At 45.3% G+C, this 17,997-nt stretch overlaps 2 protein-coding genes across 7 annotated transcripts in view; one reads left to right on the top strand and one right to left on the bottom strand.

The window, feature by feature from the left end:
* ZXDC (ZXD family zinc finger C) overlaps window positions 1-17,997 on the bottom strand; it is a 97,095-nt gene that overhangs the window by 39,155 nt on the left and 39,943 nt on the right. The gene's annotated exons all lie outside the window — the stretch shown is intronic.
* Window positions 1-17,997, top strand: part of CFAP100 (cilia and flagella associated protein 100) — a 50,040-nt gene that overhangs the window by 30,926 nt on the left and 1,117 nt on the right. For all 5 annotated transcript variants that reach the window (XM_032341711.1, XM_032341619.1, XM_032341664.1 and 2 more), the window contains 3 exons: window positions 15,493-15,628; window positions 16,610-16,815; window positions 17,569-17,662. In XM_032341711.1, coding sequence (XP_032197602.1) covers window positions 15,493-15,628; window positions 16,610-16,815; window positions 17,569-17,662 — 436 coding nt within the window. The remainder of the gene's footprint in view (window positions 1-15,492; window positions 15,629-16,609; window positions 16,816-17,568; window positions 17,663-17,997) is intronic.

Genomic DNA, 17,997 nt, shown 5'->3' with positions numbered 1-17,997 from the left:
GAAGAGGTCATGCCTTGTTGGGCAGGGGAGCTGGGAGGGTGGAGGGTGGGAAGAGGTCAGGTAGGTGGAGACACATGGGGCTTGTCCCATTTCCACCCAGAGCAGCCTTCAGCCAGCAGGAGGCATCAAGGTATCAAGGAGTTCCCACCCAGGGGGTTTCTGCTGACATGAGGCCCAGCAGGGCTGGGCCATATCAGGCTGGGGCACTAGGTGAGGCTGATCAGGAGCAAGAAATCATCCCTTCACACCCAAACATGGGGTGAGCTCCTATTCTGGGTCAGGCCCAGGTCGAGGTTCTCCAAGGATAAGCAAGGCCTGCCTCATGGAGCTGACATTTGATGGAGACAGACAGGCTCACAGATGTGACTTGTAGATGCGACATGTGCCAGAGGGAAATAGACAGTGATATGAGAAGGAGACTGAAGTGGAGGGAGAGGGCAGGGTTCCGGGGGAAAGCATCATTTGACCCAGGCACTTCCTGAGCATGGGAAGCTGCACAGACATCTGGTGGAAGAGGGTCCAGGCAGAGGCAGAACAGGAGCAAATACTTAAGGTGGAAGCCAGCCCAAGGCTTTGATGCCCCCTAGGAAGTCGTGTTCCTCATGGATGAGTATCTATGTCTTGTTGGCTCATGTCCTGCCATGGAGAATCTCCTGCCCAGAGTCTCCTGCAGGTGATGCAAAACCACCAGCACACTCAGGCAAGACTGTGTCTCTTAGAAAGCTGGGAGTCACCCTGAAAAATACTCAGTTCCACATATAAGTCTCCTGCCAGGGCTGACCGGGTGGGGAGAGGGAAGGGTTCCATCATTGATGTTTTTCAGGGTGACTCCCTTCCATCTCAGAGAGAGAGAGAGAGAGAGATGAGCTGCGGAGATGCAGGCAGACTCCTAGGTTCCAGGAACCAGGCAACATAACACACACACATACAAACATGCAGAGCAGAATCCTGGAGATGAGCTCCAGTTGCTGGTCTTTAGCCAGCTGAGCTGTCCTTGAGCACCAGTACTTTATTATTTCCAGGAGAGTCATGGCCTGTATGCATTAACTGTCATAAACTCATCTGCCCTATCTGGGCAAGAAAAGAAAAGAAGATGTATATATATACTTTTCTGAATAGGCCTGTATCTATTGAGGAAATCAAGACAATTTTTTTATTATGCTGGTCACCATACAGTATGTCATTGGTTTTTAATGTAGTGTTCCTTGATTCATTGCTTGCATGTAACACCCAGTGCTCCATGCAATACATGCCCTCCTTAATACCCATCACTGGGCTAACCCATCTCCCCACCCCCCTCCCCTGAGCCAATAATTAATAACCTTCAAAACAGAAAGCATCAGACCCAGACGGGTTTACTGGCAAATTTTACCAAATATTTAAGGAAGAAATTTTGCCAATTCACTACAATCTCTTCCAAAAGACAGAAACAGAGGGAATACTTTCTAACTCATTCTGTAAGACCAGCATTAACCTAATTCCAAAACCAGGCAAAGACATCACAAGAAAAGGAAATGACAGACCAGTATTTCTCAGGGACACAGATGTAAAAATCCTCAACAAAATATTAGCAAATTGAATGGAACAATGTATAAACAGAATTGTACATCATGATCAAGTGGAATTTTTCCAGGGTATGCAAGGCTGTCTCAGTGTTTGAAAATCAATTAATGTAATCCATCATATCAACAAGCTAAAGAAGAAAAATTACATGATTATATCAATAGATCCAGAAAAAGCATTAGATAAAATCTAACACCCATTCATAATAAAAGCTCTCAGTTAACTAGGAATAGAGAGCTTCCTGAACTTGATAAAGAATATCTACAAAGGCTTACAGCTAATATCATACTTAAAGTTTTCCCACTAAGATCAAGAACAAAAGCAGGGATATCTTCCTCTTTAGTTTTCTTTCAGTTAGCAAGAACAGGTACTAATGAAGATGTTTCATAAAAGGGAAGTGGGGTAATACAAAGTTTAGAAAAGCAGAAATACCTGTATACAGATGGGGAAGAAAGAAATAAAGCTTTTTGGCAGATGACATGTAGAGAATCTCAAAGAATCAACCAAAAACTCCTGGACTAGTAAACCATTATGGCAAAGTTACAGAATACAGAGTTACTAGACAAAACTTCATTTCCTATGTACTAACAATGAACAAGTGGAATTTGAAGTTGAAAACATAATACCATTTTCATTAGCACCCTCAAAAAAGAAATGCTTACATATAAAACTAACAAGGGGCACCTGGGTGGCTCAGTTGGTTAGGCAACCAACTCAACTCAGCTCAGGTCATGATCTCAGGATCATGAGATCGAGCCCCGATTTGGGCTCCCCTTTGAGCATGGAGCCTGCTTAAGATTCCCTTTCCCTCTCCCTTTGCCCCTCCTTGCCCCTGCCTCACTTGCTCAATATCTCTCTCTAAAAAATAAAACAAAATAAAATAAAATAAAAAATAAAACTAACAAAATATGTACAAGATTTATATTAGGCAAAATGCAAAATTCTGATGATGGATCAAATCATTAAAAAGAGCTAGTTCATGTTTATAGGTAAAGAAATTCAGTATTGTCAAGATATCAGTTCATCCCAACTTGATCTATAGAGTTAGCACAATCCCAATGGAAATCCAACTAGTTATCTTGTGGATACTGCCAAACTGATATGGGGAGACAAAAGACCCAGAATAGTCAACACATTATTAAAGGAAAAGAACAAAGTTGGAGGACTGACACTACCCAACTTCAAGACTTACTATGAAGCTACAGTAATCAAGCGCTGTGTTATTTGCAAATAAATCAGTGGAACAGAATAGAAAGCTCAGAAGCAGATCACATAAATATAGTCAACTAATCTCTGACAAAGGGGCAAAGTCTATACAATGGAGCAAAGATAGACTTTTCAAAAAAAAATGGTGCTGGGACAACTGGACATCCACACACAAAATAATGAATTGAGACATAGACTTTACATCTTTCATAAAAAACTAGCTCAAAGTGGATCATCGACCTAAGAGTAAAATGCAAAACGATAAAACTCCTGGAAGATAACATAGGGGCAATCTAGGTGACCTTGGGTCTGGTGATGTTTAGACACAATCCCAAAGTGATAAACTAGATTCTATGAATGTTAACAATTCTGCTCTATGAAAGATAAGAGAATGAGAAGACAAGTCGCAGGCTGGGAGAAAATATCTGTGAAATACAAATCTGATAAAGAACTGTTATCCAAAATATACAAAGAAGTCTTAAAATTTAACAATAAAAAATGAATAATATGATTAAAAATGGGCCAAAGACCTGAACAGACACTTCATCAAAGAATAGATAAAGATGGCAAATAATCATATGAAAAGATATTCAACATCAAGTGTCATTAAGGAATTGCAACTTAAACCAATAAGATACTAATATCTACACCTATACCAATGGACCAAATCCAAAAGACTAACAGCACCAAATGCTGGTGAGGATGCAGAACAACAGGAACTCTCAGCCATGGCTGGGGGGAATGCAGAATGGGACAGCCCCTTTGGAAGACAGTTTCTTAAAAAGATAAACATACTCTTGCCATATGATCCAGCAAGCACACTCCATGGTATTTACCCAAAGGAGTTAAAAACTTATGTCCACACAAAACCTGTATATAGATGTTTATGGCAGCTTTGCTCATAATTGCCAAAACTTGGAAGCAACCGAGATGTCCTTCGGTAGGTGAATGGATAAACAAACTTGGCACATTCCAACGAGGGTGTATCATTCAGTGCCTCCCCCCCGCAAATGAGCTATTAAGCCATGGAAAGACAGGGAGGAATATTAACACCATATTACTAAGTGAAAGAAGGCTTTTTGGAAAGGCTACAACTGTATGTTTCCAGCTGTAGGACATCCTAGAAAAGGAAAACTATGGAGATGATGAAAGGACTGGTGGTTGCCAGGGCTTGGGGGGAAGGAAGGATAAGTAAGTGAAGCACAAAGGATCTTTAGGGCAATGAAATGACTCTGTATGATACCCCTAATGATGGATACATGTCATTATACATTTCTCCAAACCCACGGAATGCACAACACTAAGAGTGGACCTTCAGGGAAGCTATTGGCTTTGGGTGATAATGATGTGTCAGTGTACTTTCATTGATTGTAACAAATGTATGTTGATGGTGAGGGAAGGCAGGTGGGAGGAGAGAATATTTAGGAAAGCTCTGTACCTTCTGCCCAATTTTGCCATGATCCTAAAACTGCTTTTAAAGTTGAAGTCTCTATTAAAAACATACTACAACGAATGAGAAGTCTGTTCCAACATTGGAAGAGTGGCTGTATTAGAGACAACATACAAAAAAAAAAAAAAAAATTCCCAGGATTCTTCACGGCAAAATTATTCATAATAGGCAAGAACAAGAAACAGCCCACATGCTGGGGGCACCTGGGTGGATCAGCTGTTTAAGTGTCTGACTGTCGATTTCAGCTCAGGTCATGTTCTCAGGGTTGAGATGAAGCCCCACATCAGGCTCTGTGCTGCTCTATGGAGTCTGCTTAGGATTCTCTCTCTCTCTCTGCCCCTCTCCCTGTCATGCTTTTTTGTTTGCTCACTCTTTCTAAAATAAATAAAATTTTAAAAAGAAAAGAAAACGAACAGCCTGCATGCCCACAGCAGGGGAGCAGACAAGCCGTGTGCATGCTGTAACAAATGACTGCACACAGAGTGCCTTACAACAGATGTGTCCCTTACAGTCCTCAAGACCAGAATTCCAAAATGGGTCTTCCCAGGCTAGAATCAAGGCACCAACAGGACTTGATTCGTCTCTGGAGGTTGAAAGGGAGATCTTTTTGTTACCTCTTCCAGTTTCCAGAGGCCACCATGACTCCTTAAATTTTCAAACCAGCAATGCCAGCTGAGCCTTTCCCACACCCCCTCACTCTGAGACTCTCTTTCCTGCCTCGCTCCTCCATTTATAAGGATGTGTATGATGACACTGGGCCCGACCAGACAACCCAGGTTCATTTCCCCATCTCCAGGTCAGCTGGTTGGCAGCCTTCATTGCATCTGCCGCCTTTGTTCTCCCTTGCCAAGTAGTATAATATATTCACAGGGTCCTGGGATTAGGGTGTGGTCATGTAAAGGGGCCATTACACACTATAGAAATCTACTCAGCAGTAAAAAAGGAATAAGCTGTTAACACAGGCAACAATGCGGACAAACCTCACACACACACTGCGCGGAAAGAAGCCAGGCACCAAAGACGACTGACTGTATTATTCATGTGAAGTGTTAGAACCAGCTGTATTGGTTATCGGTTGCTGCATAACAAATCATCCCAAAACTTGGTGGCTTAATATAACACACATTTATTTCACCCTTTCTGCGGATCAGGAATCTGGGCTCAGCTGGGCCGGCTCCTCTGCTCCGGAGCCTCTCACGGATTGCTGCCAAGGTGGCAGCTGGGCTGCGGTCATTCCAAGACTGCACTTGGGGAAGGAGCCACACTCCAGCTCATTCACGGGCTGCTGGCAGGATCTGATTCCTTGCTGGCTGTAGGCCAGAGCCTACCCTCAGTCTCTTGCCACATGGGCTCTCTGATACAGCAGCTTGCTGCTTCAAAGTGTACAAGCCAAAAAGCCAACGGAGTGAGTCTGCTAGCAAGATGGAAGTTATGATCTTATGTAAGCTAATCACAGAAGCGACATCCCATTCCACATGGGTTAGAAGCAAGCCGCTGGGCTCAGCCCACATTCCAGGGTGTGAATACCTTTGAGGAGGCAGGTGTCACTAAGGGTCATCTTAGAGGTTTGCTCATAAGGAAAAAAAAAAATGGAGACATCAGCCGATTGGGTGCCTGTGCCTGGGGAAGGTGAGGGGAGTTCATACAAAAGGGCATGAAGAAATGTTGGGGTGATGAAAATGATCACTGTCCTGATCATGTTAGTCCTTACATCAGTGTATAAGTTTGTCAAATCTCATCAAATGCCACACAGAACGGGTGCATGTTGTGATATGTAAATTAAATCTCAATAACAGTATTATTGAAGGCTAACTTTGTCACTTGCCTTGCATTGACTGGGTGCATAAGGGCTGTAGGACGAGCCATGTCCTCCCTCCCTGGCGGAGAGAACAGCATCATTCATTCTTGGCCAGAGACGACTGGTGTGAAGTGGGTGAGACACCCAGGGCACAATATTTAGAGAGGTGCATGTGTGACCCCAAGGGTGAGCACTTCCTTGAATTTTCTACACTGGGTCCTAGCCCCATTTTCTGCCTGCCTTGCTGTGATCTGTTTGAGATGCTCACTCCACAGTTCCTCCAGTTGAGGACCAAGGGGAGCCAGCCCAGGAAGATGGACCCCTGGATACAGAAGGGAGCACAAGGACCTCAGGACAGCCTGCAGTAAGCTGCAGAGCCTAAACACCAGCATCAGCTCGGCACTTCCAGCAGCCAGAGAGGTGACGGGACCCAGGAGAAGAATGAGCAGAGCAGCCCAAGCGAGATGAAGCCCAACCCAACACTTCCCAGATTCTGCCACATTGACCAAAAGAACAGAAAAGAGAAATTAAGCCTGAATCCCTTCCTGGAAACCATGCAAAATTTCCTCCGGGAAAACCCAACCCAGCCAGTTAGTTGGAAAAGGAACAGGAAGCAACTCAGACTCTCTGTTCCTGCAGTGAGCCAGGGGTGGAAATGAGGATTGGTCTTGCAGCAGCCAGAGCCCAGAGAGCAAGGCAAGCCACACAGAAGGGACCACGAGCTCCAGAAAGCACATTCCAATGCTGACCTCAGGCTAAGGTGAGACCTTGTGTGGGCTGAGTCTTGGTAGCCATGCTAGACACCTGCAACCAAGGCTGCCCCTCAGACATGAGTTCCATGGCTCAGAGGAAATGCAGCCTGCACCTCCGCCTCCAGCCCAGGTTCCATCTGGACGCATGATCAAAATGGCACAACTCCTCTGAAGTCCCTGTTATTGAACTTGCACCCATGTGCAGCTCAAAGGACACACAAACAGGAAAATGTCACCAGAAACATGAGAAGAAACATTCATTAAGGGATGTGTGTGAGAAATCGAAGTAAATGTAGATCCTGAAGAATTGGGACAGATATCTTAATTCCTCCCAAGAAGCTGCACCCCTGCTGCTAGAGAGGCAGATCTGGGTGCAGACAAGCCCACAGGAGGTCAAGACCACAATGAGGACTGGATGCAGCCTGCCATCAAGTGGGCAAGGGGGACCATGTTAAGCTGGGGACAGCTCCGAGAACTTTAAGGGAAAGGACAAGGAGATGAAGCGATAGGACCCCAGGAGGCCATGTGCAGGGCACATGTGGAAGGAATTCCAGGACATGGCTGCACACGGAATGGAGGAGCAAAAGCCAGTGTAGTGATGGGTGAAGACTTCCCTGTGCTGAAGCAAAGACCAGGCCCACATGCAGGGAGACGGGATCACACTACACACCTCCTACAGGGTTTAAGAGTGAGCAGAACAAGGCACAGTATCAAAGCAGACAATGAAAATGAACAAAAAGCCAGGCACTCAGGGGGTGCCAGGGTGGCTAGCTCGGGTAAGTGTCTAACTCTTGATTTGGGGTCAGGTCATGATCTCAGAGTTATGAGATTGAGCCCCAAGTCTGGGCATGGAGTCTGCTTAAGATGTTCTCTCTCTCCCTCTCTCTCTCGTTCCTCCTCTGCCCCACCCCACCTCAAAAAAAGTAAAATAAAATAAAAAGCCCAGGTACCCATATAGGAACCAGAACTAAGTATGTGTCACCTGTTTCCTCCAGGATGCTAAATGCTGGGCAGGGTCTAGCAGAGCACTGCTCTTGAGTTTGTGGAGGCAAAGGGGGTCTCTATTTCTTTTCCTTTTTCAATGTGATAAAATTCACATAACACAAAATTTACCATCTTAACCACTTGCAAGTGTCTGGTTCAGTGGTATGAAGTACCTTTACATTATGCAGCCAACCCCACTGTCCAACTCTCTGCTCTTTTCATCTTGTAAAACTGAAACTCTATCCCTGTTACTAATATCTCTCCATTCTCCTGCCCCTCAGGCCCTGGCAAGACCACAGTGTTTTCTGTCCTAAAGGTGTTGACTACTCTGAGTATCTCCTAGTAGTGGGATCATACAATATTTGACTTTTTGTAACTGGCTTATTTCACTTAATGCCTTCAAGTTTCATTCATGGGGTAGCATGTGTCAGAGTTTCCTTCCTTTTTAAGGTTAAATAATACTCCTTTTATGTCTAGACATTCTGTTTCTCCATTCATCCATCATGTACACTTGGTGGCTTCCACATTTTAGCAACTATGAATAATGCTGCTGTGAACATGGGTGTTCTTCTGCAAGGCTCTGTTTTCAATTCTTCTTGGTATATTCCCAAAAGCACAATTGCCAGGGCATACAGTATTTCTGTTTTTAACTTTGGGATGCTAATGCAAGTGGAATTGTTTGGATGCTATTGTAAATGAGACGGTTTTTGTTTTCCTTTTCAAAAGTGTTCATTATTTGTGTATAGAACTGCATTTCATTGACTTTGTTGACTTTGTTTCCTGCTACTTTGCTGAATTCATTTAATTCTAATAGCTTTGTTGTGGAGTCTTTAGGGTTTTCGTCATAGAAGATGATGTCATCTGCAAAGAACTCATTTTACTTCTTTTCCAACTTGAATGATTTTCTTTCTTTTTCTTGCTTCATCACTCTGAATGGAACTTCCAGTACTATGTTGAGTAGAAGTGGTGAATGCAGGCATCCTTACCCTCTGATCTTAGAGGAAAATCCTCCAGACTTTCACCACTCAGTATGATGTTTGCTGTGGGCTTTTCAGATACGGCTTTTATTATATGGAGGCTGTTTCCGTCTCCCTATTTTTTTTTTTTTTAAGATTTTATTTGACAGGCAGAGATCACAAGAAGGCAGAGAGGCAGGGGGAAAGAGAGGAGGAAGCAGGCTCCCCGCCGAGCAGAGAGCCTGATGTGGGGCTCGATCCCAGGACCCTGGGATCATGACCTGAGCCAAAGGCAGAGGCTTTAACCCACAGAGCCACCCAGGTGCCCCGGTATTAGATTTTTGATTACTGATTCAATCTTCTTACTGATTATAGGCCTATTCAGATTTTCTATTTCTACATGATTTAATCCTTTTTTTTTTTTTAAAGATTTTATTTATTTATTGAGGGAAAGCAAGTGAGAGAGAGAGAGTGCACGAACTTGGGGGAAGGACAGTTGCAGGAGAGAGAAACACAGACTCTCCACTGGGCAGGGAGCCTGATATGAGGCTTGATCCCAGGACCCCGGAATCATGACGTGAGCCAAAGACAGACGCTTAACCGACTGAGCCACCCAGATACCCCTACATGATTAAGTCTTGGTAGATTTTGTGTTTCTAGAAATTTGTCAGTTTTATCCAAGTTGTCCAGTTTGGAGGCACACAGCTGATAGTGCTCTCTCCTAATCCTCCTTATTTCTGTAGGATCAGTAGTGATATTCCCACTTTCATTCTCATTTTAGTAACTTCAGTTATTTTCCTTAGTCAAGCAAGCTAAGGGTTTGTCATTTTTGTCATTTTCTTTTTGAAAAACTCATTGTTTTTCTATTCTCTAATTTTTAAAATTTTTTGCTTTTCTCTAATTTTTTACTAATTCTTTCCTTCCACTAGCTTCAGGTTGAATTTGTTCTTCTTTAACTAGAAATTCCTTAAGTTGTAAAGTTGGGTTGTTAGTTTATCTCTTTTTTAAATATAAGTTTTGCCATCATAAATACTCCCTTTAGCACCATAAATTTTGCCGTGCATCCCACAAGTTTTGCTCTGTTGTGTTCTCAGGTTTCTTCATCTCTATTTTTTTCTAATTTCCCTTATGATTTCTTTTTTGGTCCACAGGTTGTTTTAAAATGTGTTTTTTAATTTCTAGAAATTTGTGAAATTTTCTAGTTTTGCTTTTGTTAACAATTTCTAACTTCATCCAGTTGTTGACAGAGAAGTCTGTATAATATCTATCTTTTTAAAAATCTATTGAGACTTAGTTTGTGGCCCTAATATTTGGGACAGCCTGAAAAATGCCCCATTTGCCCTTGAGAGTATATGCTTCTGTTGTTGGGTAGAGTTTTCTGTGTATGTCTGTTACACCTAGTTGGTGTATTGCAATGCTTAAGTCTTCTTTTTCCTAATTGCTTACTCGTTCACTATTGCAAGGTAGGTAATGAAGTCTCTAACTATTATTATAGAATTAGTTCTCCCTTCCATCTGTAAATTTCAGCTTCATATATTTTGGTATTCTGTCATGCGGTGCATAAATACTTATTATTGTTATATTTTCTTATTGTATTAGACATTTATTAATATATAAGGTCCTTCTTTGTCTCTGATGAATTTTTCTGTCTGATCCTAGTATTGCTACCCTTGCTCTCTCTTTTGGTTACTATTTGCATGGAATATCTTTCCCCATCCTTTCATTTTCAACACTTTTGTGTCTTTGGGTCTCAAGTAAGGCTCTTGCAGACAGCATATAGTTGAATCATCTGTTATCCATTCTGCCAGTCTGTCTTTTGATTGGAAAATTTAGCCCACTTACATTTAAAGTAATTAATGATATGGTGGGATTTCCGTCATTGTACTTTTTGTCTACTATATGCCTTATAGTTTTTGCCCCTCATATCCTGCAATACTGTTTTCTTTGTGTTTAGCTGATTGTGGTGAAATATCTAAATTCCTTTCTCTTTCCCTTTTGTGTATATTCTATAGCTGTTTTCTTTGTGGTTACCATGAGGATTATATTTAATATCCAGGGTTGTTAACACTCAAATTTGAATCTATACCACCTTAATTTCTAACATACAGAAACTCTACTCCCTTACAGTTCCATCATCATCTTTTTGGTTGCGGATGTCACAACCTTGTTTCCATACATTGTGTGCTCTAAAACATAAACTAAAAATTCTTTTAAATGTATTAGTCTCCAAAATCATGTAGAAAACAGTTACAAACTAGTATTGCTACCCTTGCTCTTTTCCTTCCCTTGCTCCAGTTACAAACCAGTGTTACATTTCTGCTAGCTTTTAAAATTGCCAACGTTATACCTTTATTGAGATTATTAGTCTGTCATAGGGCTTTAATTTACTGTCTTGATTTCAATTCACTGTGCAGGACTTCCCTGAGCATTTCTGGCAGGGCAGGTCTCATGGGGATGAACTCCTTCGTTTTTGTTCATTGGGGAATCTCTTAGCTTCTCCCTCACTTTTAAAGGACAGTTTTGCCAGATACAGAATCCTTGGCTAACAGGTTTTTCTTCCCCTCTGAGCACTTCAACTATATCAGCCTTCCGACCACCAAAGTTTCTAATGAGAAATCTGCTGATAATCATATTGAAGATCCTCTGTGTAAAATGATTTGCTTCTCTTTTGCAGCTTTCAAAGTTTTCTGGCTTTGGCTTTTGGTTATCCTGTAATAGTTTGATTACAGTAATGTCTCAGTGTGGGGCTCTTCTATTTCCTTTTACTTGGAGCTCCTTGAGCTTCTTGGATGCTTATATCCATGCCTTTCATCAATTTTAGAATTTTCATATATTTTTCTTCGAATCATCTCTCTGCCCCCTTTTCTCTTTCCTTTCTGGGACTCCTATGGTGCATATATTGATCCTCTTGATGGTGTCCCACTGGTTTGTCAGGGTCTGTTTGCTTTTTTCAATCTTTTTCTTTCTGTTCCTCAGCCTTGATAGTTTCCATTGTCCTATCTTCAAGATCACTAATTCTTTCTTCTCCCTGCTCAGATAAGCCTTTAAATACCTCTAGTGAATTTTTCATTTCCCTGCTCCATTGTGTATTTTTTTTTTATAAGAAATTTGTGGGTTGTCTCTATGTTGAGACTCCTCCTGCAAGTGTAAATGTAGGCCTTTTCTGAGACTTTCCCTGGGCATGCAGGGTCACTTTCTAATTTTTTCCATATATGCTGTTGTTTTTGCATGTCCTCAGTCTTTAAGATCTGGCTCTCCAAGGGGGAAAAAGCAAAAAATGGAGAAAGGAAAAAGCATTGGCCCTTTAAATCCCCTGAAAGTCAAGTGGGGGATTACGGGGTTGCTTGAAACAAGGGCTGCCTGCCTATTTGTCTGAACCTCTGTGGTCAGAAGCACCAATCAGGGATCAGGGCACAGTTCCCCAACATTTTGGAGGACAAGGTCCTTTTTTGCCCACCCTAGCTCCAACAGGCTGTGTGCTAGTTGCTCCAGAAAACCTGAACAGCTGCCTACCACATGGCTGGGAGTGATGGCTAGGCAAATGTTACTATGCTTAGAGCTGAAATGGAGGGAAATTAACCACAATTACTGTCCAAGCCTTTCCCTGGAAGTTGCAAGCTTTCAATAGACTCCAGAGTTCCAAGATGGCTATATCAGATAGGTTCTGCAATCATTGTCTGGTGGGGAGACAGATTTATGGTGCTCCTACTCTGCCATCTTTCTCTATTTCAAAATTTTTAATTTTTGTTCTTTTTCCTGCTATTTCTGCAGGAATATGGTAACTCCTTCTCTTTTGCTTGGTCTTTTGAATGAACTTTATTCCTATTTGGTGGTTTTTTTTTTTTTTTTTTTTTTTTTTTTTTTTTTTTTTTTTTTAATACTAAGCTTTCTGGCTATATGTCCCCAGGCATTTATGGAGAGATCATCTTGTTACCTTTCAAAAACTTTTTATAACTTCTGCAATTCAGTCCAACAGCTTTAAGAAAATTTCATACGTATAAATCTATAAACATAGAATAGTATCATGAGTCCCCAGGGTCCCATCGCTAGCTTCAGCAGTGATCAACTCATAGCTAATATCCTTTTACCTAGATTCCACCAACTTCTCCACCGCCCATATTATTTCAGAGCAAAGGCATGTATCATGTCATCTGTAAATATGCCAGTCGATATCTCTAAAAAGATATGGATTCTTTAACATAATCACCATACGATCATCACATTTAGAAAAACCAGTAATCCTTAATATTAAATATTCATAATCCATAAATGATTGGAGTTTTTAAACTTTGTTTGAATGAGAATCTAAGTAAGATTATGCTCTTCAATATTTGTTGTGTCATTAAATCCCTTTCGGTCTATAGGTTCCCTCTCCAGCTTCTTGTCCCCCTGCAGTCCAGGTATTGAAGAGACAAGGTCACTTTTCCAGCACTGAAGTGCTTCTTAGACTCTTTGTACACTGGAACCCCCCTAGAACCTGCATTTCTGACAAACATGCAGGTGACATGCAAGCTAGCCTGAGGAGCAATGCTCAGCAGTATGTCCCCCATGCTTTTGCATTCCCATGAACTGGCGAGCTCTAGTTGAGTAGAAAATATTGCAACCCAACAATTTTACATCGAAAGAGAACTAGTAGGGAAAGGGTATCTTTTTATCCCAGTTACCCTGAGAAGAAAGAGAACAACAACAAAAAGCCCTCCGCTGCCACCACCGCATCCATATAGCAAAGGAGGGCAAACATAGCAGCCCTGTGCCAGCTGTAGGATCACACTTACCAGTTAAGGGGATGGAAGTGAAGGAAGTATTTAAAAAAAAAAAAAAGGTTAAAATTGAATGCAATCATGTATCTAGATTTTGGGACAAGTACCACTGACCTTAAACATACTTACCCCTACAATGGGCATGTGTGGTTGGAAAAAAGTTGATCCTGACACCCAGGACATGCTCTCTGATGTCACCCCAGGTGACCTGCATGAGCCCCACCAGCACCGGAGGGGGGTGGGCTGTGTGTGAGCTCCATGTGGTCCCTCTGGCCCACCTACCTCAGCCCCCCTCAAACTCACAGGCTTCTCAGCCCTCCACCCCAAAGTCAGGGGAGTGTAGCCTGGAGGGCTCCGGGGGGGGCCTGCATGCCTGTGCCGGTGCATGTGACAGGCCACGGGACCCACAGTGGGCAAAGGAGCAGCAGCTCACAGGCCTTTGCTTAGGGTTGGGAAAACGGTAAGTTCTATCAACAAATGGGGGAAGAGCCACAGAATCACCATGGCGGGTGGCAGGGTCCCTCTGGGCCTCCCAGGCACTGCTGGGGGAGTGGCCAGATGCAGCTGCCCACACTGGGTGGACCCATGTCAGCCCTAAGAACAGGGATTCTTGCTTGGGAAATCCCGACATATGATGGTCAGTGTATGCCATGATTGTTGAAGATTTTTATTTGGTATTATTCTTTAAGTTTGTTATTTCATTTAAAAATTGATTTTTGGAGTTCTATTTCTAAATATATGCCCAAGGGTGCCTGGGTGGCTCAGTTGGTTAAGCATCTGCCTTCAGCTCAGGTCATGACCCCAGGATCCTGGGATCAAGCCCCGCATTGGGCTCCCTGCTCAGTGGGGAGTGTTTCTCTCTCCCTTTTGTCCCTCCCCCCTGCTTGTGTTATCTAGCTCTAATAAATAAAATCTTTTATTTATTTACTTATTTATTTATTTGACAGAGAAAGGGAGAGATCACAAGTAGGCAGAGAGGCAGGCAAAGGGAGAGGGGGAAACAGGCTCTCCGCCAAGCAGAGCCTGATGCAGGGCTCGATCCCAGGACCCTGAGACCATGACCTGAGCCGAAGGCAGAGGCTTAACTCACTGAGTCACCCAGGTGCCCAATAAATAAAATCTTTTTAAAAAATAAATATATGCCCAAGAGAATTAAAAACATGTCCTCACAGAAACCTGTCTACAAATGTTCACAGCGGCATAATTCCTAAGAGTCAAAAGGTAGGATCAACCATACGTCCATTTCAACAAAGTATGGTCCATCAACACAGGGAACTGTCACATAAACCTCCAAAAGAATGGAGTTCTGACCAATGCCGTTAACATGGAGAGACCTTGAAAACATTCTGCTGAATGAAGAAGCCAGACACAAAGGCCACCACTGTATGGATCTACATTTATGAAATGTCCAGAACAGATACACAGTGGGGGGGAAAGGAAAGGACGGGGAGTGACTGCTAATGGGGAATGGGTTCCTCTGGGTGATGAAAATACTCTGAAATGAGATGATGGCGATGGTTGTGCAATTGTATAAATATCCTGAAAACTAATGAACTGGTTTTGTTTTTTTAAAGATTTTACTTATTTGAGAGAGAGAAAAAGAGCACACAAGCAGGGGGAGAGCCAGAGGGAGGGGAAGAGGATCTCAAGCAGACTTGTCACTGGGCATGGAGCCCAACGCAGGGCTTGATCATATGACCCTGAGATCATGACCTGAGCTGAAATCAAGAGTCCAATGCTTAACTGAGCCACCCAGGTGCCCCCTGAATTATACATTTTAAAAGAATTTTATAGGTATGTGAATTATGCCTCAATAAAGCTGTTACTTATTTTTTTCATAGTGTTGATTGTTAAAGATCTTAAATCTTAGTCCTGCATCTCAGCAGCATCTCTGGTCCCCGGGCACGCACTCTGCGGTCACGGCCCCTTAGCTCTCAGGACAGTAGTGGGGCAATGAGGCTCAGAGAGGTGGAGTGCCTGGAGCTGCACTGAGTGGGCAGGGCCCTGCTGGTCCCCAATCCAGGGACAAGGAGGTCAACCAGTTGAAGCAGTGGGTCACCACACTGATGATGTCCATCACCAAGGAGGAGGAGACTGCCGCCGAGCTGGAGCTCAAAGCCCGAGTCTTCCACTTCGGCAAGTACAAGGGTGCTCAGGAGGTAGGCCCCCCGATCAGCAGCCAGAGGGCAGCAAGTGTGGAGGGAGCGTGGGTGACCACAGCCCTGGGGCCCAATCCATTGACGAGCACATCTGGGAGCACCCAGTGCTGACCTCACCACCTTCCAGGCTCTGCAGAGCTGATCGAGGGGCACTGGCTAGAGAAGGCCCTTGGTCCCCCAACTGGAGTCATCTTGTGTATTTATGCCCCTTGGCCATTCAGCTGCCCAGCACACTTCCTCCATTCCTTCCTTCTTTCACTCAACAAATACATCTGTTTCTTCAACACAAAGTGTCCAGAAAGTGACCCTGCCAGGAGGAAGAAGGCATGCCCCCAAGCCAGCCTGAAAGAGTGAGAGAATTCTGAGGGCACAGAGGGCCAAGAATGTTCCAGGGCACACTGCGCACCCTTCCTGACAGTGCACTGGGGGCATAGGCAGAATCGCAGCTTCCTAATTCCCGCAAATTACTGTTGAACACCTACTGTGTACCAGCCCAGGGCAGGTACGCAGGAGGCCACAACAAGCAGGCTGGTGTACCCGCGGCCTGCCAGAAAGACTCCCTGGGTGCTGGCTGGGCCCCACTCCTGGCCTGAGCCTGCCTGTCTGCTGTTCCTTGCTCAGTCCTCACGCTCAGTCCATGTGGTAGGGAGTGTTACTTTCTAAATGTAAGATCAGGCTGAGAGGGGAGTTCATCTGCCACAGGCAGCACAGGAAGTCGCTCTCATGGGCCAGGGTCCTGTGGGGAGTTGAGGTCAGTGCAGGGGCAGAAGAGAGCCCTCGAGGGGGGGACTGGGCCCCATGGACACACTGAGGCAGCTGGAGTAGAACCTCAGTGGTGGCTGGAGTCCTGGGTCTGGCTGACCTCAGGAGGGCAGCTGCATCACAGCAAGGGCACTGGGTGTGGTGGGCTGTGTGGCGGGGTGGGGGGTGGGGGGAGGCAGAGGCCTACGCCACCCTTCTGCCGGCCCGCCCCCCTCGCAGGACAAACTGCTGGAAAGCCTGAACCGCAAGGTGTTGGACGTGTACCAGCAATGCATCGGCAGCCAGCAGGAGTCCAACCTGGGCGCCGTGCAGATGCTCACCATCATCGAGCACCACCTGGACGAGCTGCTGGAAAACCTAGAGCGGGTGCCCCAGATCAAGATCGAGCAGGCCGAGAAGGCCAAGGAGAAGGAGCGTCGCATGCGGTGAGAGCCAGGTCCCTGCCCCTGCCCTGTCCCACGCGGTCTGACCAGCTCCCTCACGATGCCCTCCAAACCCCTGCTTCTGCTCTGGGCAGGCCCAGGCCGGCCCTGAGGACAGAGGTCGGATACAGAGGTCTGTGGGGCTGAGAGGAGCTGGGGAACTACAGCCAAGCCTGGCTCACTGTTCTGCAGGCCGTCCTCAAAGAGCCCCCAAACCAAGAGAGATAGGAGTTTGGTGCTCCATGCTGAGAGGTCTTCCAGAGAGGACCCCTAACTTAGTCTGGAGTGGGAGAAGAGGTGGGCTCAGGGGGCCCAGAGCCAAAGTGAGGGTGTGGACAGCATGGCCTCACCCCAAGGACAAGGGACAGCAATGGCCATCTTTCCTGCTGGATTGGGAGAGGAAGAGATCGGCATTGCCAGAGCCCCCGGGAGGGAAGATGCAGACTTGCGGGGGAAGCCAAGGAAGCCCAGTTTAGTGGCAGGGGAAGGCAGGGAGACTTGGCAGTGTCAGAATGCTAGAAGCAGGCAGCACGGACCCACCATCCTTAGCAGATGGACCTATGCCAGGAACCCCCAAGAACAAGGTTCAGAGGCCAACCAGGCCTGGCAGGGAAGGGTGGAGAGAAGAGGGGAGTGTGCTCCTAGAGGGAGGGCCAGGGCCTGACTGAAGGCTGCATGTGAGGCGCTGGGAAGCAGATCTGGGAGCATCCACAGTGCCTCCAGTTCTTAATTGTCTTGTGCTGCCCCTGCATCCAGACTCCGGGAGGAGAAGGTCATGATGCAGAAGCGGCTGCAGGAGGAGCGTGTGCAGCGGGCCCAGGCCCGGGCCCAGGCTGAGATCAAGAAGAAGGTGGGCAGGGTGGCCCCTGGCAGTCACTGCTGGGCAAGGGCCCCATGACCAGGCACTGTGGGGCTGAGAGGAGCTGGGGAACTACAGCCAAGCCTGGCTCACTGTTCTGCAGCTAATTGCTGAGGTGCTGGGAGAAAAATGGGGTCATCCGAGTAAGGCCAGGATAGAGCAGGCTGTCCCCTTCCTGGCCCACCAGTCCTGGTGCCCCTTGGGACTATCTTCCCCTGCAAGTCCTTCTGGGGCTGCCTTTCGTCCTGCACACACACTCCTGTGGGGGTGACTGGCCTGGCTAGCACCCTCCTAGTCCTACCCAGGTGCAGCTCAGCCCCCATAGG

The sequence above is a fragment of the Mustela erminea genome, chromosome 1 (assembly GCF_009829155.1).
Source record: "Mustela erminea isolate mMusErm1 chromosome 1, mMusErm1.Pri, whole genome shotgun sequence".
Classification (NCBI taxonomy): domain Eukaryota; kingdom Metazoa; phylum Chordata; class Mammalia; order Carnivora; family Mustelidae; genus Mustela; species Mustela erminea.
This window is presented reverse-complemented; position numbering and strand designations above follow the sequence as displayed.